This window comes from Podarcis melisellensis, assembly GCF_964234715.1.
Source record: "Podarcis melisellensis genome assembly, chromosome: 13".
Lineage (NCBI taxonomy): Eukaryota > Metazoa > Chordata > Lepidosauria > Squamata > Lacertidae > Podarcis > Podarcis melisellensis.
In genome coordinates this window covers 12,934,946-12,956,587 of record NC_138545.1, presented here as the reverse complement: position 1 = coordinate 12,956,587, position 21,642 = coordinate 12,934,946, and the positions used below count along the sequence as shown (strand labels likewise).

The 21,642-nt window shown below is 45.2% G+C and overlaps 1 protein-coding gene across 1 annotated transcript; it reads left to right on the top strand.

Annotated features, from left to right (window-relative positions):
- Nucleotides 1-55: 55 nt before the first annotated feature.
- SDR39U1 (short chain dehydrogenase/reductase family 39U member 1) lies at nucleotides 56-7,035 on the top strand. Its single transcript, XM_081885404.1, has 6 exons — nucleotides 56-257; nucleotides 2,384-2,490; nucleotides 3,397-3,479; nucleotides 3,802-3,923; nucleotides 4,633-4,776; nucleotides 5,419-7,035. The coding sequence occupies exons 1-6, from the start codon at nucleotides 242-244 to the stop codon at nucleotides 5,832-5,834; spliced, it is 888 nt and encodes a 295-aa protein (XP_081741530.1). The 5' UTR covers nucleotides 56-241; the 3' UTR covers nucleotides 5,835-7,035.
- Nucleotides 7,036-21,642: the final 14,607 nt, after the last annotated feature.

Sequence of the window (21,642 nt, the reverse complement as noted above, 5' to 3'; positions counted from 1 at the left end):
CTCTTCCGGGTTGACATTAACCCGCTTCCCTCGCGTTCCGCGGATGCCACCATAGAGGTTCCGAAGAGCAGAGCGGCACCATTTGGTTACCTTTCGGAAGCGAGCCTTTGCCGGAAGTGAAGTCCGGGCTGCTCGTTTGTCTAGCCGCTTGCCTCCCCTCCATCTCTATGGTCTTGATTGATCCGTGGGCTTGTTGAGCGTCTTTCCCCGCTGCGCGCGCGCGCAGCCAGCTTCTTCAGCTATGAGAGTCTTAGTGGGTGAGTTAGGAAGGGGCCTGGGCGGGGAGGGGAGCGTGGGTGGGGGTGGTCCAGAAGACCTTGTTACTGTTACTGTTGCTGTTATATGATTATGATTATGCAAAAGAGGTTTGACTAGCTTTTGTTGCAAAGGAAACCGGGAGTTGGTTTGCTGTTTGGAGGTTGCGATTTGCAGCCAGCTTTGAGTTGCTGGCAAGCAGAGTCCAGGGGCACGAGCACCACCAAACGGGACCCAGTGGAGAGCGTGTCCTTCCTCCGGGCGAGCAGACCCCTGAGCAGAATCTGTGGGTTACATGCCCATTATCTCAGGATGTTGCTGGCTCTCCTTCCTGGTTGGTTTTTATGCAGAAGTTGGGTGGCCATCTGTCATGGATGCTTTAGCTGAGGTTCCTGCATTGCAGGCGATTGGACTAAATTCAGCGGTCAGCAAACTTTTTCAGCAGGGGGCCGGTCCACTGGCCCTCAGACCTTGTGGGGGGCCAGACTATTTCTTTGGGGAAATGAACGAATTCCTATGCCCCACAAATAACACAGAGATGCATTTTAAGTAAAAGGACACATTCTACTCATGTAAATTCCTGGACCGTCCACGGGCCGGACATACAGTAGAAGGCAGTTGGGCCGGATCCAGCCCCTGGGCCTTAGTTTGCCTACCTATGGACTAAATGGCTCTTCAAATTCTACAGTTCTATGATCTGGCTGTCTAATTTATCGTTATGCTTCTTCCAAAGAGGTGGTGGACATGGTCCTCTTCCTCACAGCAACTTTGCAAAATAGCTTAGTCCAAAAGACAACTTCTGGCCCATGGACACCCTGGCTGAGTGGAGATCTGAACCCACAGCCCCATGCCCAGAGTTCTTGACGATTTCACCAAAGCCGTGTCGCCTGAATAAAGGGCAAGCGTCTTTACCCGGCAAGTGAGGAACAATAGGGTCTTCCACCTGCAATGCTTGTTTTAGAGGCTACCACCTTTCCCACCCAGCTTCTGAAGGAATGAAAGGGACACGATTCCTTTACTTCTTAATTTATTATTTATGTATTAAATTTGTTAGTCGGCCAAAGGGATCTACAGTGAAGGAAACAAGCAGACAACATCCTCCACACCAGCCCCATACAATAGATACATTAAAACCAAGAGGAAAAAGAAATGCATCTCACCCACTTCAAAAAGGTCACAATTAGTTAAAGTCCAAAGCTTGGTTATAGAAGAAGGGGGGGGGGGTTTGGTTCTGGTCAGCCTGAAACAGACACATTGCACGGGGTATGTGCAGACATGTTGGACTAGATGACCCTTGGGTCCCTTCCAACTCTATGATTCTGCAGTGAAATATCTCCATTGCCCACCTGGCCATTGGTTTGCCTCAGATTCTCAGTGATATTGAGCATCACTCACACAGCTAGTGCATTCATCTGTAATCTTATGCATACATATAAAGTTGGAGGAGGTCCTGTAGAACATTCCCTTTATGGTTCATCAGAGGCATCCCCACACTACTTCACAAGCTGTTACTTTTTAGGGTAGGAGGTACAGTGGTGCCTCGCAAGACGAAAAGAATCCGTTCCGCGATTCTCTTCGTCTAGCGGTTTTTTCGTCTTGCGAAGCAAGCCCATTGACAGCTTAGCGGATTAGCGCTACAGCTGTCTAGCGGCTTTTCGCGATCAGCTGTTAAGCGGGTTATCAGCGGAACAGCTGATAGGCGGCTTAGTGGCTTAAGAAAAGGGGGGGGGAGCGGGAAAAAACCCGTGGGGACGCGCAAGATTTTTTCGTCTTGCGAAGCAGCCCCATAGGGAAATTCGTTTTGCGAAGCGCCTCCGCGACGGCAAACCCTTTCGTCTAGCGGGTTTTCCGTCTTGCGAGGCGTTCGTCTTGTGGGGCACCACTGTACTCTGTACCTGCCTAGGACTGGGCCACCTAAGCACATCTACTCAGCAGCAGGTCCTATTAAATTCAGTGGGACTTACTCTTTGGTAAATGGGGTTGGGATTACAGCCTTACTCACTTTGAATTACTCACTCTGATTGCCTGGTGAGCTGTCCCATTATCTCTCTGTATATAGCCATTACTTACAAAAATAAAATCCTTTATATAAAAAATGCAATTACATTTTTTTCCATATTGAAATTAGGTGGTGGGACTGGATTTGTTGGCAGAGCCTTAACCCAGTTGCTGAGGAGCCGAGGGCATGATGTCACCCTGATTTCCCGCCATCCCGGAAAAGGGCGGACTACCTGGGTATGTGATGAGGGCTTATTTTAAGCATGTGCAGAATTTCCACAATTCCCTGGCTCTGCTGCTGTGCTTTTAACCAGGGGGTGGCTAACCCTTTTCATCTCCGAGGGCCACACCACCACCTTCCAACTCCTCCAGGGGCCAAATGCTGGTACACTGGACGTGACCAAAAAGGCACAAATTACACTGCCAAATTACAAGTGGCCTCCAGAACAGGCTTCAGAGAGGCAGTAGGAGGGGAGCCACAATTAGCCATTTGTTGTTCTTTTAACTTAAGGGTGGGTACCTCAGGCCAGAAGCCCAAATGTGGCCCTCTGAGGTTCTCTCTTAGGCCCTTGGGTTTCTCCCGAGGCCACATCCTCTCCCAGACACACATATGCTAAAGGTAAAGGGGCCCCTGACCATTAGGTCCAGTCGTGACCGAGTGGGGTTGCGGTGCTCATCTCGCTTTATTGGCCGAGGGAGCCGGCGTACAGCTTCCGGGTCATGTGGCCAGCATGACTAAGCCGCTTCTGGTGAACCAGAGCAGCACACGGAAATGCTGTTTACCTTCCCGCCGGAGCGGTACCTATTTATCTACTCGCACTTTGACGTGCTTTCGAACTGCTAGGTTGGCAGGAGCTGGGACCGAGCAACAGGAGCTCACCCCATCACGGGGATTCGAACCACCGACCTTCTGATCGGCAAGTCCTAGCGCCACCGCTAGTCCCAGGTAGTCCTAGGTAGCTGTAAAGTATTGGGGCCCGCAGTCCAAAACAGAAAAGACAGTTTCACTCCTACCCCTGGATGCCGAGTTGCATATCGGTAGAGATAACCGATCAGGAGTGGGATGGGCAAATTTGAGTGGCAGGGGAGGCGCTTGTAGCTAGAGAGACTAATGCTACACATTCCTCCTCCTCCTCCTCCTAGGATGAAGTTTCCCGCTTGGGGCTCCCTCCTTGTGAAGGTGTGGTCAACCTAGCTGGAGAAAATGTCCTTAACCCCCTCCGTAGGTAGGTCCCTGGACGAGATCACTCAGGGTGATTAATACGACTTTGCATCTGACCCTGATACCTGTATTCCTAGCTGCAGTATCAAAGCTGAACCGAGGGGAAGGAACAAGCGGTTGACAGGACAGGGCCAAGGGACAGTTGTCTGAGGTCTAGTGGACAGAATCAATTCCACCTGATCGGTGGAGGGTGGAAGGGATTGCTCCCACTCAGGGTGGTCCAGACTGTGGGCTGCATGTGGGGAAAAACTTAGCAAGCTGCTCAGAGACTTGTGTAAAAGCCATTATGTATAGAGATACAAGGATAGTGTCTTCCAATGCTGCAGGTGGAATGAGTCCTTCCGCCAGGAAGTGGTTGCCAGTCGGATAGAGACCACAAATACTTTGGCGAAAGCCATTGCAGGAGCTGAGCGCCCACCTTCTGCCTGGATCCTTGTCACCGGCGTAGGTATTTACTTCCATGCTAGCTAAAACTGTAGCTTCACTTGGTGGTTTCTGGTAGCGAAATAACTGTGGGGGCAGAGTGCATTCCCTGAATCTTGGGAGCTTGTGAACATGCAGTGTCTTATGACTCCACAAGCAATTTTACAAATATGAAAAGAAAATGGTATGCCAACACCTAGGAGTCTGAGGAAGGATGCCGGCTGCAGCCTGTTTCAATGTTCAGGATGCTATGGAATGCCCACAAACATTCTGTGTGCTCAGGTGAATGTGTCAACAGTAGAATGACCGACTGAGAAGTATGTAAGTGGGTGAAGAATAACTCCTCAGAGGACTTGGGGACAAGGAGGGGTGATGTGCTGTTGGCAGTGGGGGGAACACATACGCAGGGAAGCTGGGAGGTCCCATGAGGGCAGGAAATCCAGAGCTGGCTAAAGGCAGAGTGGGCTTACCAAGGATTTAAAGTGATTTTTAGAAGGGCTTAAGTGAAGGATGTGTCAGAGAGATAGAAGCCTACGAGAAAGACATGAAACTGGGAAAGAAATAAAAGGAAACAAAAGGGCCCTTCAGGATTGTCACTTCCGAAGTTAAAAGCAGTTGGGGAATTTAGGAAGCCTTAATACAGGTTTATTGTGACATAATTTTTCAGGGTTGGCTGGTTAGGTAAAATCTGGGTATAAGTCACACTATTGGTAAAAGGTGTGTCCCAACCCCAGGTTACTACAGACCCAGCCCCACCACTGAATACACAGAAGAGAGTCCTGGCGGAGACTTTGATTTCTTTTCTCGCCTGGTGACCCGTTGGGAGGCAGCAGCGAAAATCCCCGGTGACGCCACACGCCAGGTGGTAGTGAGATCTGGTAAGTTGGGGGGGTAAGGGCCGTCAATGGAGAGAAGGGCATCTTTGGAGACATGGGGTCAGCTTGGATGTGGCTTGTGAAAGCCCAGAGACATGAGAGGCCGAGGGTGAGATCAAAGCTCTCATAGCCTCAGCGTCTGTGTGTCCGACTCTTGAGGCTGATATTCCTTCATACAATGTGGGTGAGAGTAGCAGGCGCTTACAGGCTCCTGTGCCCCAATTCAACTGTCAGAACTCTGGTCTGAAGGCACGATTTGCAGCGATCCCACTGAAGCCACAGGCTTGAGACCACATGGCAACCCCACCAAAACCACCATTCCCCTTTCCCAGATTCTGTTAAGGATTTGCCACGAATGATTGTACACTTCGAGGCAGATGGGAAGGGCAAGCATCCTGTTCTTCTTGCTGAATCAGCCATCTGGCTCCAATAGGGCCAGCACGCTTTTCCTCTTTGCTCACTGTGAGTGTGATTTAACTTCCAGACCTGTGTAAAGCCAAGCCCAGGAGATGCTTCTGTATAAGCTTGTACAAGCTATAACCCTGTGCAACTCACCTGCATGGCTTCCCTATAAGTGCTTTTTGCCAGTAAGCTTGCACTCCCTGAGCAATAATTTTTATTTGTTCTCCCTCTCTTTGCCTCCAGGCGTGGTGCTGGGCAGAGAGGGCGGGGCTGTTGCCCAGATGTTGTGGCCTTTTCGCCTCGGCCTGGGAGGCCCCATCGCTTCTGGCCGCCAGCCTTTTCCCTGGATCCACGTGGCCGATTTGGTAGGCATCCTGGCCCATGCGCTGGAGCGGGAGGATGTCCGAGGGATCCTGAATGGCGTCGCACCATCCGCCGTTACCACCACCAATGGGGACTTCGCCCGGGCTATGGGGTCGGCCCTCCATCGGCCTGCCTTCTTGCCTCTGCCAAGCTTTGCTGTGTCAGCCATCTTTGGCCCTGAGCGGAGTGTCATGCTGCTTGAAGGACAGCGCGTGGTACCCAAACAGACTCTGGAGAGCAACTACCGCTTTGCGTTTCCTGATCTTCCCTCTGCCCTCCAGAATATTTTAACCTGACCCAGGAAAAAGTGTGTCTAGTAGTAGTAGTACCGTATTTTTCGCTCAATAAGATGCACTTTTTTCTTCCTAAAAAGTAAGGGCAAGTGTCTGTGCGTCTTATGGAGCGAATGTGTCGTGCCTGGAGCCAAATTGCCCAGGGGCAAAAAGCAGATCATGCTTTTTTTTCTTTTTTTGAAAGAGGGAAGTGGGTGTTGAAACAAAGCCTCTGATCGTTTGCCGATCGGGGAGAGAGATAAGCGACACTAAAGATAAAGGAGGCTGCCTGGGAGGGGGGAGGTAAAGACAGCTAACTTGCAAAGGGGGGAAACAGGAAGACTAAAGCAATAAGGAGTGAAATTAGAAGAAAAAGAGGAGCAAAAAACTTCTCCAGCTACGGAAAAGACACTACACTAAGGCAAACAAGAGGGAGGGGAGTGTTGAAAGGAAACAGCTGATCGGTGGGATCGGAAGAGAGATAAGGGATGCTAGCAAAGGCTGCCTGGGAGCAGGGAGGTAAAAGCCCATGGATCCTTAGGATTTTTACATTGGGTCACCCCAAATTCACCATCAGATCACATAGCATGCCCATGGCTACAGCCTGCACCCAAAAAATCATGCACACACTGTTTCATGGGGCCACAATGGCACAAATATGTGGTTACAAAGCACGGATCCACATGGATCCTCAGGATTTTTGCATTGGGTCACTCCAAATTCACCATCAGATCACATGTCTGTGGCCACAGTATGAACCACAAAAATCATACATCCACTGTTTCGTTCAGAATATTTTTTTTTCTTGTTTTCCTCCTCTTAAAAACTAGGCACATCTTATGGTCAGGTGCATCTTATGGAGCGAAAAATACGGTAATTCCTTGGTAGATAAAATCTTCTGGTTTCCTCCCACCCCGCTGCTTTATTAAGTTTCGGTTCTGTTAGTTTTTGCTGACAACGCACACAGGAAAAAGAAGCTCGTGGGCACCTTAAATATAGATTGTTGCAGACGCTTTTGTTAAGTTGTTAAGGTTCCCCCAGATCTGTGCATGTGTGTGTGCACATTGTAATAAGCCGTTCAAAGGCTTTTAGGTGCCTGTCTCCTTTGGCAAGAGGGGGTTCAAATGACAAAAGGCACAGCCACTTACTCAGGGTGTGTGTGCGAACATGCACAAATATAAAATTTGTTTTCTTTTGTAAGAATAAAAGCTGCTGATAGTTGGAATAGCATTGTGGAAAGAGGATTTGTTTGCACTGTTGTTTGTTCTTGGGTGGAAAGTCTGCCACACAGCAAAACAATGCCCCCCCCCCTACCTTCCCACAGACACATTTAAAAGGCTGTAGAATATTAAGCAGCCCAAGGCCTGGATGAAGAGGAACACTTTCGTCTGGCAACTAAAAATAGATAATGAAGCGCCAGGCGAGCTTCCCTGGGGAAAGTATTCCACAGACGGGGAGCCACTACAGAGAAGGCTCCGTTCTCATGTTGCCAGCATTCGGACCACTTGAAGAGGAGACAGACGAAGGAGGGCCTCAGACGATGAACGCAGAGTCTGGAAGATGGGCGGTTCTTGAGGCACTGCAGTCCTGAGCCGTCTTAAGGCTTTATAGGTCAAAACCAGCACTTTGAACTGGGCACAGAAGCTAACTGGGAGCCGGTGCAGACGGTGAGTTTTTTTTACCTCTGCTGCACAGCAGTTGCTGAAATCTCAAAGGTGGACTGCACTGCTGCGCTCAGGTCCTGAGGACCATTGTGAGAACAGGACGCCGGACAAGATGGGCCCAGGGGCGCCGGGTATAGGGAACGCAAGGGGTTTCAGGCCCCTCAATATTTTGAGGCAGGGGGCTGAGCCTCCCCGCCAATATTGAGGGGGCCGTCATCCCCCGCCGCCTCTGGCGAACGCCAGCACTGCTGGGCAGTTTTGGGGTCCCCAATGTTGGGCCCAAGTCGGATAGGCCTTGGGTTTGGTGTGTGTACGCACACACACACACACACACACACACACACTGGGCCAAATTCCAAGTGTTTATCATTAGTACACGAATCTCTTAGCAGCTTGGACCCAGATTCCTTAAGGGATCACCATGTTCCTTATGTGCACATTGACATTGAAGCTCTTTGGTCAGCTGAACATGTCCTTTTGCAAGTGCCACGTCATGTTGCTCCTCGGGAAGTCGATCTTGCGTGGAAGCCCATCTTTTGGGACGTCCTGCCGTCCAACCTTGGGCAGGTACTTTATTATATATTTTAAGTGGCCTCCACTTGATATATCAATATCAACAAGTCTATATGGGCACACAGTTCAGTCATGTGTAATTGCTTGGAAATTATGTTGATTTTACATGTATTCTATTGGATAATTCATGTCTGTTTCACGTCCGTGATGTGGAGATTTTTTTTGAAAATTAAGCGTTTCATAGCATTTCTTAAATAAATAAATAGCTTGTGTCAGCATTGGATATACAAGACACACACAAATATTTCCCCACCTCTTGAAATGATTTATTAAGTAAATATAAGTAGAGAAATAATTAATAATTGCAGTTGTACCGTACAATTCAAGGAACAACGAACATATTAGCATATCTTGTAGGAATCAAGAGTTGTCTCCAGCTAAGTTTTGCTCCGAGTGACCGCATAGAAATTATTGGACCTAAGTCAGTCATGCCCATTTATTTCATGGGGCTGCTCTGAATCGGGCTAGCATATATATGTGTGTCTTTCAAAAACAGAAAATATCTTACTTCACTTGCCCAACTCAATTTTACCACTTGTGTTACTTTTTTTGATAATAAACTAAAAACCAAACGTGACTACATCTCAAGTCTTTACCAGCACTTCCCATTTTTTAAAAAGAATAGTACCGATTTCAAGGCATGTTTTCCCTCTGCCAAGCTGAGCCTTGCTTGCCAACCAGGAGCCCACTTCCTTATACTACTTTAGATATATCCTAATATTACCCCGACAACATTGGCTTCCTGTGCAAAGGATTGCCCTGTTGGAGTCAGCTTCCCCTGTTTCTTTTATTCATTTTTAACCAATTGTGTAAACCTAAAATTTAGTATTTGGGGTTTTTTGCCATTCATTAGCAGAGGCCGTGAACTTAAGTTTGTTTAAATCGAGCATAGGCTCTGGCCTTGCCATTCTCCATCCTTGGGCTGACCACAGTAGCCAACTGACACAGTAAGAATCCAGAAAACTGAACACCCCACATTTAGCTGATGTTAGCTACTTCCAGACAACAGCCTTGTGTTGTCTGAAACCTTTGAAGGACACCCAGAGATGATTACCGTATTTTTTCCGTGTATAAGACTATGTTTTTGGCTAAAAAAAAGAGGCAAAAATTGGCTGTCATCTTATACACGGATAGTGAATACGGGGGGGGGGTGTCATGTGATTAATGGCAGCAGCAAGCAGGAGATTGGCAGCGGCGATTGGGCAGGCGATTGGTGGATATTGGCGGCTGCGGTGAGGTGTGTGGTCAGCAGTGGCTGTGGCAAGCGATTGGCAGTGGCAGGCAGGCGGGTGAGCGATTGGCAGAAGTGACCTCCCCCACCCCCCAAAAGCTAAACAATGTCTTAATTTGGGGTTAAAAAAAATAGGGGTCGTCTTATACATGGGGGCGTCTTATACACTGAAAAATACGGTAAATCCCGCCAGGAATTTTAGCCCTCCATGGGTCAGCGCCAGGCAGTATCCAAATGTCTGGATATTTATGAAATGCCCACCAAATATTTGCTGCTTGTATTTGGCATCCTGATGGCACCCAATGTCAGTGAGTTGAGATTTGCCACTAGTTGACCTCCAATGGCATTTAGTATTTTAACACCCGAGAGTTTATGGGATTTCTAGTTTGATTTCACTAGGTCATGTTCCTCCTTGGATCCCTTGCTTGGCTTCCCATCCCATATCCACCACAACTTCCTTCTACTTATATTTGCAGCAGGGGTTGGGAACCTCTGGCGCACCGGTCCAATAGAAACCTGAGCTGTGTGAGCAAGTTTCCTAGGGGGAATGGCTCACACTGCAACTCAATCTCTGCAGAAGGCAAGCTTTGGGTCTGCTGCCTATCAGCGGATGAGTAAACAAACAAACCCCTGTGTTGCAAAATATGAGTCAGTAATATCCAAAGCAACACGATGGCCAGAAACAATAACAATGTGAAAAACTTTATGGAATAATTGTTGTTGTTGTTTAGTCGTTTAGTCGTGTCCAACTCTTCGTGACCCCATGGACCAGAGCACGCCAGGCACCTCTGTCCTCCACTACTTCCCGCAGTTTGGTCAAACTCATGCTGGTAACCTCGAAAACACTATCCAACCATCTCGTCCTCTGTCGCCCCCTTCTCCTTGTGCCCTCCATCTTTCCCAACATCAGTGTCTTCTCCAGGGAGTCTTCTCTTCTCATGAGGTGGCCAAAGTACTGGAGCCTCAGCTTCACGATCTGTCCTTCCAGTGAGCACTCAGGGCTGATTTCCTTCAGAATGGATGCGTTTGATCTTCTTGCAGTCCATGGGACTCTCAAAAGTCTTCTCCAGCACCATAATTCAAAAGCATCAATTCTTCGGCGATCAGCCTTCTTTATGGTCCAGCTCTCACTTCCATACATCACTACTGGGAAAACCATGGCTTTAACTATACGGATTATGGAATAATATAAAACATCAAAACTAACAAACTGAAGTCTCTGAAAGTCCTTAAATGAATCATGGTGCCAGACTTTACCCGGCAGAGAGCAAGCTGTGAAGCTTTGTATAATCAGCAAATGTCCAATTCTGATGCCCAGCTCTGAACTCCGCTGAACAGTGTTTCCGGCTAGCAACTACTGTTTCGCTGAATTCTTCAACAGCCAACAGTGATTACATAATTGCATGATCACTGTTCCAGAGTATTTTTATTATATCTATTCGAAAAAAGATTGGTTAATGAAGAAATTACATATCTTTCTACTTACGAGTCTTGAACTAATTGGCTGGTGAAGAATTCAATGAAACAGTAGTTGTTATCCGGAAACACTGTTCAGCAGAGTTCAGAATTGGGCATCAGTTGGTTTCCTCACCCCCTGCCTCCTTGCAGAAAAACATTTGGTCACTTTGGGGGTCAAAATGGTTTCAGGACGGTCTTCCTGTGCTGCTCCAGACATGTGGTCCACATATCTATGTACGTGCTTGGTTGGCTGGTGTGAGTTGGAACAGCATCATTTTGGCTACCAGAAGATTAAAGCTTTATTCAGGAACCTGGCAACAAATTTAGAGCCCATGCATGGTTTAGCGGTTTGTTCTAGAAAAACACTGGTATTTTATTTATTTATTTCACCAACTACAGAGACGCAGAATGTTATTCATCCTCACAACAGACACGAGTTCAACCGTAGTGCAGCCTGCTCGACAGCACTTTTTGTAGAAACCACTGTTTGGTGGTCTTCTCTTTACAGCTCTCTTGGCTTGGGCGTGTTGTTCCACTTGCTTTCCTGCACCTCCTTCATTAAAAAAAGAAAACAAAGTAATAGCATAAGAAATACACGAGGTCATTTCATAAGAACTTTGAGCAAGATTCTGGATTTGATCCAGCAGAACTTCTCTTAAGTCGGGGGTGTCCAAGTCCTGGTCTTCCCACCTCAAGAAGCGCTGGAAAAGGTTTCCAAAACGATCAGTAGGGTAGAACAACTGCCATATGGAGAAAGCTCACAACCTATGGGGCTGTTTAATTTAGGGGAAAGGAAACTACAAGGAGATGTGATAGGGGTTTAATTTTTAATTTTTTTTAAAGGTAAAGGACCCCTGACAGTTAAGTCCAGTCGCGAACGACTCTGGGATTGTGGCGCACATCTCGCTTTACTGGCCGAGGGAGCCGAAGTTTGTCTGCAGACAGTTTTTCCGTGTCATGTAGCCAGCATTACTAAGCCACTTCTGGCGAAACCAGAGCAGTGCACGGAAAGACCATTTACCTTCCCGCCGGAGCGGTACCTATTTATCTACTTGCACTTTGAGGTGCTTTCGAACTGCTAGGTTGGCAGGAGCTGGGACCGAGCAACGGGAGCTCACCCCGTTGTGGGGATTTGAACCACCAACCTTTTGATCAGCAAGGCTCAGTGGTTTAGACCACAGTGCCACCCGCGTCCCTACTTTATAGTATTATGCATGGTGTAATAATATCAGAACTTGGGGACATCGAATGAGGCTGAATATACCCCACCTTGAGCTTCTTGCAGGAAAGGAGAGACATAAATGCAATGAAATCAAATAGAAACCACATATTCCTAGCTAAATTAAGCCCTGGTCAACCTGCCCTTTAAGAGAGAAAGCACTGTTTTGGGTTACCGGAGACATCTTGAGAGTCAATGCTCAGAAGGTGCCTCTGGAGATGGACTCTATGGCAACATTTGAAGACAGCCTTCACGAACTCTCTCCTACATAACTTCACAGGCGATTCTTCTGTGATGGAAGACACGGCCATCACAAGGCATAAGAGAGAGGAACCCAGCTGTGGCAACTTTCTTTGTGGTTCAGAAAGAGTGGTGCTGCAATCAGAGTGTTTGCAGGAAAGTGAGCAGCTAATCCACAAATATAGAGCTGCACTTTCTCCCCCGCTATAATAGATACAGGACATCCACTCATTTCATTAGATAGGCACCATGGTCACCACACATTTATTACATCAGCTTTGCCTTGTAATACCTTTCAATAAACACACAAGACGTAACCAGATGTACTTTTAAATAAATAAGGTATACTTCATAGTATCAAATTGTAGATTTCAACGGAAGTGTCTGTTCATAGAATCCAATAATTCACATGAAGAGTTGTTACAGTTCCACAGAATCCTTTCACAGAGTCTAAGACAAGGTTTTCCGGAATATTGACCTTGTTTCGCCATCCTAGGCTTCATCAGATCCACTATCCTGTAATATTACATATGAGCCTGTACTACTGATGAAGCCTAGGATGGCAAAACAAGGCTAATATTCTGGAAATCCTTGTCTTTGTGGAAGGATTCTGTGGAACTGTAACAACCCTTCATGTGAATTATTGGACTCTATGAACAGACACTTCCGTTGACACTTCCATGGTTCCTGCGGGAACCATGAGCTACATCCAACTAAGTTTTACTCAGAATGAACCCATTAAAGTTAATGTACCTAAGTCAGTCATGCCCATTAACTTCATGGGTCCGCTCTGAATAGGTACAGCATTGGATGCAACCCAATGTGAGTATTATTTACATATTTTTTATTTATTTTTAATGTCAGATTATTATTATTTTATGTGTGTGTATTCCTTAACTTGTCCCCAACTTAATCTTGTGTTATTTTTTTCCATAATAACTGAAAACCAAACCTGATTATACCACACCTCTTACAAATTATCACAGAAGGCTTCCTATTCTGATCATTCATGCTAGTATTAATTGGTATTGGAGCTTTTTTATTTATTTAAATGAAATCAGTATTTTCTTCATGTGATCCATTCTACCTGTCTCCCCAACAGTACTAGAGAGGCCACACAGGCTCTCCAAATGTCCCTATTTTCCAGGAACAGTCCTAGATTTATAGAAGTCATCCCAGTTTCTGATTTGATCCCAGAATGTCCCGCTTTTCCTTAGGATATCATCGGAGAAATGTTGGAGGGTATGGAGTTATGAGACCCCTGAGCTAAGGAGATCAGCAACTATGCAAACTCTTGAAGACATCTGAAGGCAGCTCTGTATAGAGAATTAAAAATAAAAATGTTTTTGTGTGTGTTTATATATACTCCCTACAGCATTAATGTCTCACATCAAATATAATTGATCTGTAGGAAGATTTTCATGATCTGAAAACAGAAACGATGTATCAGGTATGTGTTTTGGTAACCTAAAAATCTTTAATCAAAACAACAACACAGGGAGTGAAGAATATAGTCCCACACTTTATAACTGAATCACATTTTCATCTTTAATGCCGGGCATTGTTCAAAAACTTTCCAATGGCACCCACCCAATATTTCTTGCTTGTCCTTGCAATAAAATATTCTCACTACATGCAGGAAGTCCCAGGTTCAAGTCCCAGCAACTCCAGACATGGCTGGGAGAAGCTTTTGGCTGAAACCTTCAACAGCCGCTGTCTCCCTGGGCAAGCAATACTGGCCTAGATCGGCCAGACACAGTATAAGGCAGTTTCTTATGGAGGTATTGTACAACACATAACACCTCTTCACCAGAAAACCTCCCTTCTGCACCACCTGTGCAAACAACTAACAAAATTACGGGCCCATTAGAGCACACATTTCCTTTCCCCCGTTCACAAATCTGTTATGACTAAGATGTCCACCTGGCTCATGAAACGGCTTTTGCATCTTCTATTGTGGTTTTATGAAAAGCCTTCTGCATTACTCCCTCCACAAGCCCTTTTCATTACTCGTAACACTGACGCTTCCCCCTTTGCATGCACTCGCTCATGATAAGCACATTGAACGCCATGAGGACGGCCCGTCTTGGACGGGGAAGTTTCCGGGAACGCAAAAACTGGCGGTGAGATGTCTTTGTCATAAACAGAGGCATCCTTTGCTATAAGCAAATAATAAAACTTCCTCTATTTCACATCAGCAAATGGCTGTACTGCCTACTTTGCTCACAGGCAGAAGAGACTGAAAGCACCCTCAATTCTAGACCCACTGGATTGGGGAAGAAGAGGCAGAGGAAAATCCTTCTGTGTCATGTCTGTCCCATGAGTGGTTAACTTTTGACCCTCCGGGTATTACTGGACTACAAATCCCATCACCCCGATCACTGGCTATGCTGGCTGGGGTTGACAGGAACAGGAGTCCAAACAATATCTGGAGGGCCACAGATTACCCACCCCTAGGCTGCCATTCCATATTTCCTACATTGCTCCTGTTTCCTTGTCTTTTTTTAAAAAAAGATTTTTATTTATAATTTTCATTTATAACAATTAAACATTTCAAATGGAATAAAGCAATCCTTACATATAATACCTTGACTTCCCTCCCCGTCTTTCTGCGGTTCCTTAAATTTACTCTGGTCAAACGCCATTAATTGGAGAGTATTACCCGCAAGATCGTAGATGAGGCAGCAAACTATTCTCTCGTCACTTTTTGATTTTGGGTCTATCAACAGCAGGGAGGAAAGTATGGCTTGTGGACAAGCCTCCCTGTGTTAACAGTAGCACAATTAAGGGCCCATCCAGACATAAAAACAAGATTCCAAGGAATCTCCTGGACTTCCCTCCTCCCCTTTGTGGATCTTATTGTTAATCATTTCCTCCTGCATCTTTTATAATAATCCAAATCTTTTACCTCTCCATTGTATCTAAAATTCACCATTAAACTACAAGTGATATTCCAACTCTACTAACAATTTTAACTGTTTACAATGGTCTTTAAGATAAGTTATAAATTTCCCCCATTCCTTATAAAAATTTCGGTCTGCCTGATTTCTGATTGTTCTGGTCATTGTAGCCATTTTGGCATAATCCACCAACTTGAAATATATATAAAAACATAATAAAAATATCCAGTAGCACCTTAAAGATCATCTAAGTTTGTTCTTGGTATAAGCTTTCATGTGCATGCACACTTCTTCAGATACCAACGGAAGCTTATACTTCGGATATGCACACGAAAGCTTATACCAAGAACAAACTTAGTTGGTCTTCAAATGTTTTCTGAATGTCAGGTTCCATAGTTGTTTATCTCTTTGACATCTGATGGGAGGGTGTTCCACAGGGCGGGCGCCACTACCGAGAAGGCCCTCTGCCTGATTCCCTGTAGCTTTGCTTCTCGCAATGAGGGGAGCACCAGAAGGCGCTCGGCGCTGGACCTCAGCATCCGGGCAGAACGATGGGGGTGGAGATGCTCCTTCAGGTATACTGGGCCGAGGTGGGTGGCTTCTTCCAACAATACCAACATGCTCACTTCACGCACAATGGAGGAGTTTTCATTTGTGACGTGAGACACACACAATAAAAAACCCATTTATCGGCAGCAAATATACGTTAACGCCACCGCCTAGGTTTGCACCCTGTAAATTCAGAAATCTGTTGCGATTCCATCATCGTAAGGGCTGAACAAATACACTTTAATGATCATGGTAAAACCAGCATGGGGGAGGGGGGAAATCCCCCAGCACTAAAGTTATTACAAGGAAAAGCTGATGTAATACATGGTGACCTTCGAAGTGTGGTGACCATGGTGAATATCTAATGGAGTGAGTGGATGTCCTGTATATATAATAGCTGAGGAGAAAGTGCAACCCCATATTGTGGGTTAGTTGTTCACTTTCTTGCCACACTCTGATTTGAGCACCGCTATCTTTCTGAACTATGAAGAAGGTCACTGCAGCCGGGTTGCTCTCCCTATGCCTTGCGATGGTCGTCTCTTCCATAGCGCAAGACTCGCCTGTGATACTGTGTGGGAGAGAATTCGTGAGAGCTGGCATCGCTGCTTGTGGTGGAGTCCGTATCCAGAAGCGCCTTCTGGCCATCTACTCTCGAGATCTCTCAGGTAACCCCAAAACTGTGCTTCCTCTCTTAAAGAGCAGGTTGAACAGGGAATCAGGCAGAGGGCCTTTCTGGTAGTGGCACCCACCCTGTGGAACGCCTTCAGATGTCAAGGAGATGAGTAACTATAGAACCTTTAGAAGCCATCTGAAGGCAGCAGCCCTGTGTGTTTTATGTTTTTATATACGTTGGAAGCCACCCAGAGTGGCTGGGGCAACCTAGTCAGATGGGCAGGGTACAAGTAATAAACTTATTATTATTAATGCTTAATAATTTAGCTAGGAGAATGTGATTTCTATTTTGTTTATTTCATTACATTTCTATATTCTCCAAGGAGCTCAGGTTCCAGTGTAATGAGAAAGGGAGAAAACAATCTATCCTCTTTTTCTACAACATGCAGAATTTTATGCACCTCCATCATGTCTCCTCTTACTTGCTTTTTCTCTAAATTGAAAAGCTGCAAATGTTGTAACCTTTCCTCATAAGGGAACTCTTTTTGGTCACCCTTTTCTAAACCCTTTCCAGTGCTAGAATACCCTCTTTGAGCTGAGGCGACTAGAACCCTTCGCCCTTGACTTAAGAAGAGTTCTGCTGGGTCAAGCCCAACACTCTGTTTGAAGTTCTTATGAAATGACCTTGTGCTTTTCCTTGTGTTTTAATGAAGCAGATCAAGGAAACCACCTCCAGAATGAAGATGTGATTTTTGACCAAGCCAAGGGAGCCGTAGGGAAAAGAGGGCTTCATTCCATGGAAAGAAGAGAGAAAAATCCCTCTACCCTCTCCATAACGTGCTGCACTGATGGCTGTACTTTAGATGATCTCCGTTTGCTGTGCTGACATCGCATGCCTCTGTACCCAGTGAAATGAAAAATCAAATAGCATTGTTTTCTTGAACAAACTGCTAAACCATGCGTAGACTCCAAAATTTGTTGCTGGGACCCTGAATAAAGCTTTAATCCAGGGCTAGCCAACGAGCTGCCCTCCAACTATTGTTGGACTACAACTCCCATCAGCCCCTGTTGACATGGCCAATGGTCAGCAACGATGGGAGTTGTAGTTCAGCATCATCTATGGGCTCCACATTCCCCCGCTCTACCTAAATCAGTTTCATTCAATGAAAGCTTTAGTTGATTAACCCATGTGGGACAATTTTAATCAATGAAATGATAAAATTAAGGGCTTCCTTGTGTTTTGTGTGTGGCTATTTTCATCCTTGTGTGATTGAAATAGGTGAGGAAACTAATACAGAATATTAAACAAAGCTTGGCCTCCTGATTTTTGCTTTTGATAGCTTTTGCTTGTTAAGTCTCTGTGTTCAACGTGGGTCGAAGTTGGCTTAATTCTTCTGAAACTGTTAAACCATGATCTCCTAGTTAAGGAGAAAATGGTAAACCATAGTTTACGGAGGGCTTCCTGGTTTATCGCTTCCTGCTGCAAAGGGCAGAGAGGTCAATTTATATTTCAGTCTTTTAAGACCTGGATGTAACTCATGCTCAGCTTCATGTGTATATGCACCTCTGCTCCCTGAAGGTTGAAAGTTACAACATGACTCAGGATGTAGGACCAGCCAGCAGTCTGGGATCCATGATCAAGCGGCAGATAGTTCAGTATCCTAGAGGACATAAGAGGGAAAGAAACAGACAGATAGACAGACAGACAGACAGACAGACAGACAGAGGAGATACTAGCATAGGTCCAGGGCATGGAGAAGTCTAGTTGGACAGGAGACTTTCAGGACCATGGACAGATCACTGGGCCTGAGCAACTACAAACTGTCACTATTTTCCAGGGCCATCCAAAGTTCTCCTTATCCCTCCACTTTCCTCCAGGGAAATCCAGTCTTTACTACTGAACCAGAGCAAATGCCAACTAGATTTTCTCTGGATGGATGTTTTGCACCGATTTATCACTGAAAAACTGGGTTTTCCCAGGGAAAGCTGTGAGGAAAGGGCAAACTCTGGCTTAGAAAGTGAGGGGCAAGTGGGAAACTGCCTGAACCCGTGCTCTTTAGACAAGGGGCAAGTGGCAAAACACTGAACAGAAGTTGATTTGGCACTCTTGAGCAACAACCTCCCACACCAAAGCTGGACTTGAGTGAGGTTCTTGTTTTTTTTGTTTTTGTTTTTTGTTTGTAAGTTTTGGGCGGTTTTAAATTTGGAGGTTTAAGTACATATATGTTGGTATGGGAAATTGTCGTGTAACGGGCCAATGGCCGTAATAAATATCAAGTCAAGTCAAGTGAGGTACGTAAGGGGGAAATGCACCAGGAAATGTGGAATAACAGCTTCCTGAACCTAAAAGGTAAAGGTAACGGACCCCTGACAGTTAAGTCCAGTCACGAACGACTCTGGGATTGTGGCGCTCATCTCGCTTTACTAGCCAAGGGAGCCGACGTTTGTCTGCAGACAGTTTTTCCGTGTCATGTGGCCAGCATTACTAAGCCACTTCTGGCAAAACCAGAGCAGTGCACGGAAACACCATTTACCTTCCCGCCAGAGCGATACCTATTTATCTACTGGCACTTTGAGGTGCTTTTGAACTGCTAGGTTGGCAGGAGCTGGGACCGAGCAATGGGAGCTCACCCCGTTGTGGGGATTTGAACCACCAACCTTTTGATCAGCAAGCCCAAGGCTCAGTGGTTTAGACCACAGTGCCACCCGTGTCCCTACTTTATAGTATTATACATGGTGTAATAATATCAGAACTTGGGGACATCGAATGAGGCTGAATATACCCCACCTTGAGCTTCTTGGAGGAAAGGAGAGTCATGAATGCAATGAAATCAAATAGAAACCACATATTCCTAGCTAAATTAAGCCCTGGTCAACCTGCCCTTTAAGAGAGAAAGCACTGTTTTGGGTTACCGGAGACATCTTGAGAGTCAATGCTCAGAAGGTGCCTCTGGAGATGGACTCTATGGCAACATTTGAAGACAGCCTTCACGAACTCTCTCCTACATAACTTCACAGGCGATTCTTCTGTGATGGAAGACACGGCCATCACAAGGCATAAGAGAGAGGAACCCGGCTGTGGCAACTTTCTTTGTGGTTCAGAAAGAGTGGTGCTGCAATCAGAGTGTTTGCAGGAAAGTGAGCAGCTAATCCACAAATATAGAGCTGCACTTTCTCCCCCGCTATAATAGATACAGGACATCCACTCATTTCATTAGATAGGCACCATGGTCACCACACATTTCTTACATCAGCTTTGCCTTGTAATACCTTTCAATAAACACACAAGACGTAACCGGATGTACTTTTAAATAAATAAGGTATACTTCATAGTATCAAATTGTAGATTTCAACGGAAGTCTCATAAAGTTCAACGAAAAAAGCAGAAGACCCAGTGGATCAGTTCATTCTCTAGCCAGTTCATGCATAAGGTCCACACATGTATAAGCGTCTATTCCACCTGTGTGTTCATAGAGTCCAATAATCCACATGAAGAGTTGTTACAGTTCCACAGAATCCTTTCACAGAGTCTAAGACGAGGTTTTCCGGAATATTAGCCTTGTTTCGCCATCCTAGGCTTCATCAGATCCACTATCCTGTAATATTACATATGAGCCTGTACTACTGTGAAGCCTAGGAATGCAAAACAAGGCTAATATTCTGGAAATCCTTGTCTTTGTGGAAGGATTCTGTGGAACTGTAACAACCCTTCATGTGAATTATTGGACTCTATGAACAGACACTTCCGTTGAAATCTACAATTTGATACTATGAAGTATACCTTATTTATTTAAAAGTACAGCCGGTTATGTCTTGTGTGTTTATTGAGTATGTTTCATGTAACCATAGGTTTGTTGTTGTTTTGTAATACCTTTCCCCATTTTTTGTTTTCCTCAAACAGCCATTGAAGTGTATTTATCTGGCCCTTAAGACGATGGAACCACAGCAGATTTATGACTTTACAGGGTGCCAGCAGAGGTGTTAGTGCATATTTGTTGCCAATCATTATTTTACTTTTATTTTTGTATTGTATGTTGTGTGTGTCTCACGTTGCAAAATGCAATCCCTCCTGCGTGAGAGAGGAAGTGAGCATTTGGGTGTTGTTGGGAGAGGCTATACACCTCTGTTTTGTTGCTTGGACCAAAATTGTAACCAGGAAGATGTTGTGATGGTTCTTTGTTTATTTTAAAATTCAAGCAAGGATGAAATCTTGCCTGTATTAAGAGCCCCTCCAGACTAGTGGGGTTTTCTTTGTGTGTGGCTGCATCCTGCAACATGTCATTGATACAATAATTGTGCATTAGTAGTGGATTTATACCAGGCAGCTGACACAATATTATTTACATTATTGCTCTCTGGATCTTGCTTTGTAGAAGAAAAAAGAGGGATGAAACAGACGGGGGGATTTCTTATTTTGGGGATTCTTTTTTTTTAAAAAAGAATCTGATATGAAAAGAAAGGCTGTACAGCACAATCAACAGGCGGTGAAAAGGCAGAAATTTAAAGGTCTGAAATTGTAGGTCTGCCGTTGTAGTTGTACAGTTTAAGGGACAGCTTTTTTTCCAACCGGAACTTGCCGGAACTCAGTTCCGACACCTCTCAGGTGGGCACCGTTGCCATTCTCAACTCTTCCTAGAAAAATGGCACTGGTTTAAGGACTATTAAACATACCAAGTATTAGCCTATCCTGCGGGAACCATGAGCTACATCCAACTATGTTTTACTCAGAATGAACCCATTAAAGTTAATGTACCTAAGTCAGTCATGCCCATTAACTTCATGGGTCCGCTCTGAATAGGTACAGCATTGGATGCAACCCAATGTGAGTATTATTTACATATTTTTTATTTATTTTTAATGTCAGATTATTATTATTTTGTGTGTGTGTATTCCTTAACTTGTCCCCAACTTAATCTTGTGTTATTTTTTTCCATAATAACTGAAAACCAAACCTGATTATACCACACCTCTTACATATTATCACAGAAGGCTTCCTATTCTGATCATTCATGCTGGTATTAATTGGTATTGGAGCTTTTTTATTTATTTAAATGAAATCAGTATTTTCTTCATGTGATCCATTCTACCTGTCTCCCCAACAGTACTAGAGAGGCCACACAGGCCCCCCAAATGTCCCTATTTTCCAGGAACAGTCCCAGATTTATAGAAGTCATCCCAGTTTCTGATTTGATCGCAGAATGTCCCGCTTTCCTTAGGATATCATCGGAGAAATGTTGGAGGGTATGGAGTTATGAGACCCCTGAGCTAAGGAGATCAGCAACTATGCAAACTCTTGAAGACATCTTCAGGCAGCTCTGTAAAGAGAATTAAAAATAAAAATGTTTTTGTGTGTGTTTATATATACTCCCTACAGCATTAATGTCTC

Coding starts and splice junctions, on each gene's coding strand:
- SDR39U1 (XM_081885404.1), top strand. Junction 3,480..3,801: donor GTCCTTAACCCCCTCCGTAG/GTAGGTCCCTGG, acceptor CCAATGCTGCAG/GTGGAATGAGTCCTTCCGCC. Junction 3,924..4,632: donor GATCCTTGTCACCGGCGTAG/GTATTTACTTCC, acceptor TCCCAACCCCAG/GTTACTACAGACCCAGCCCC.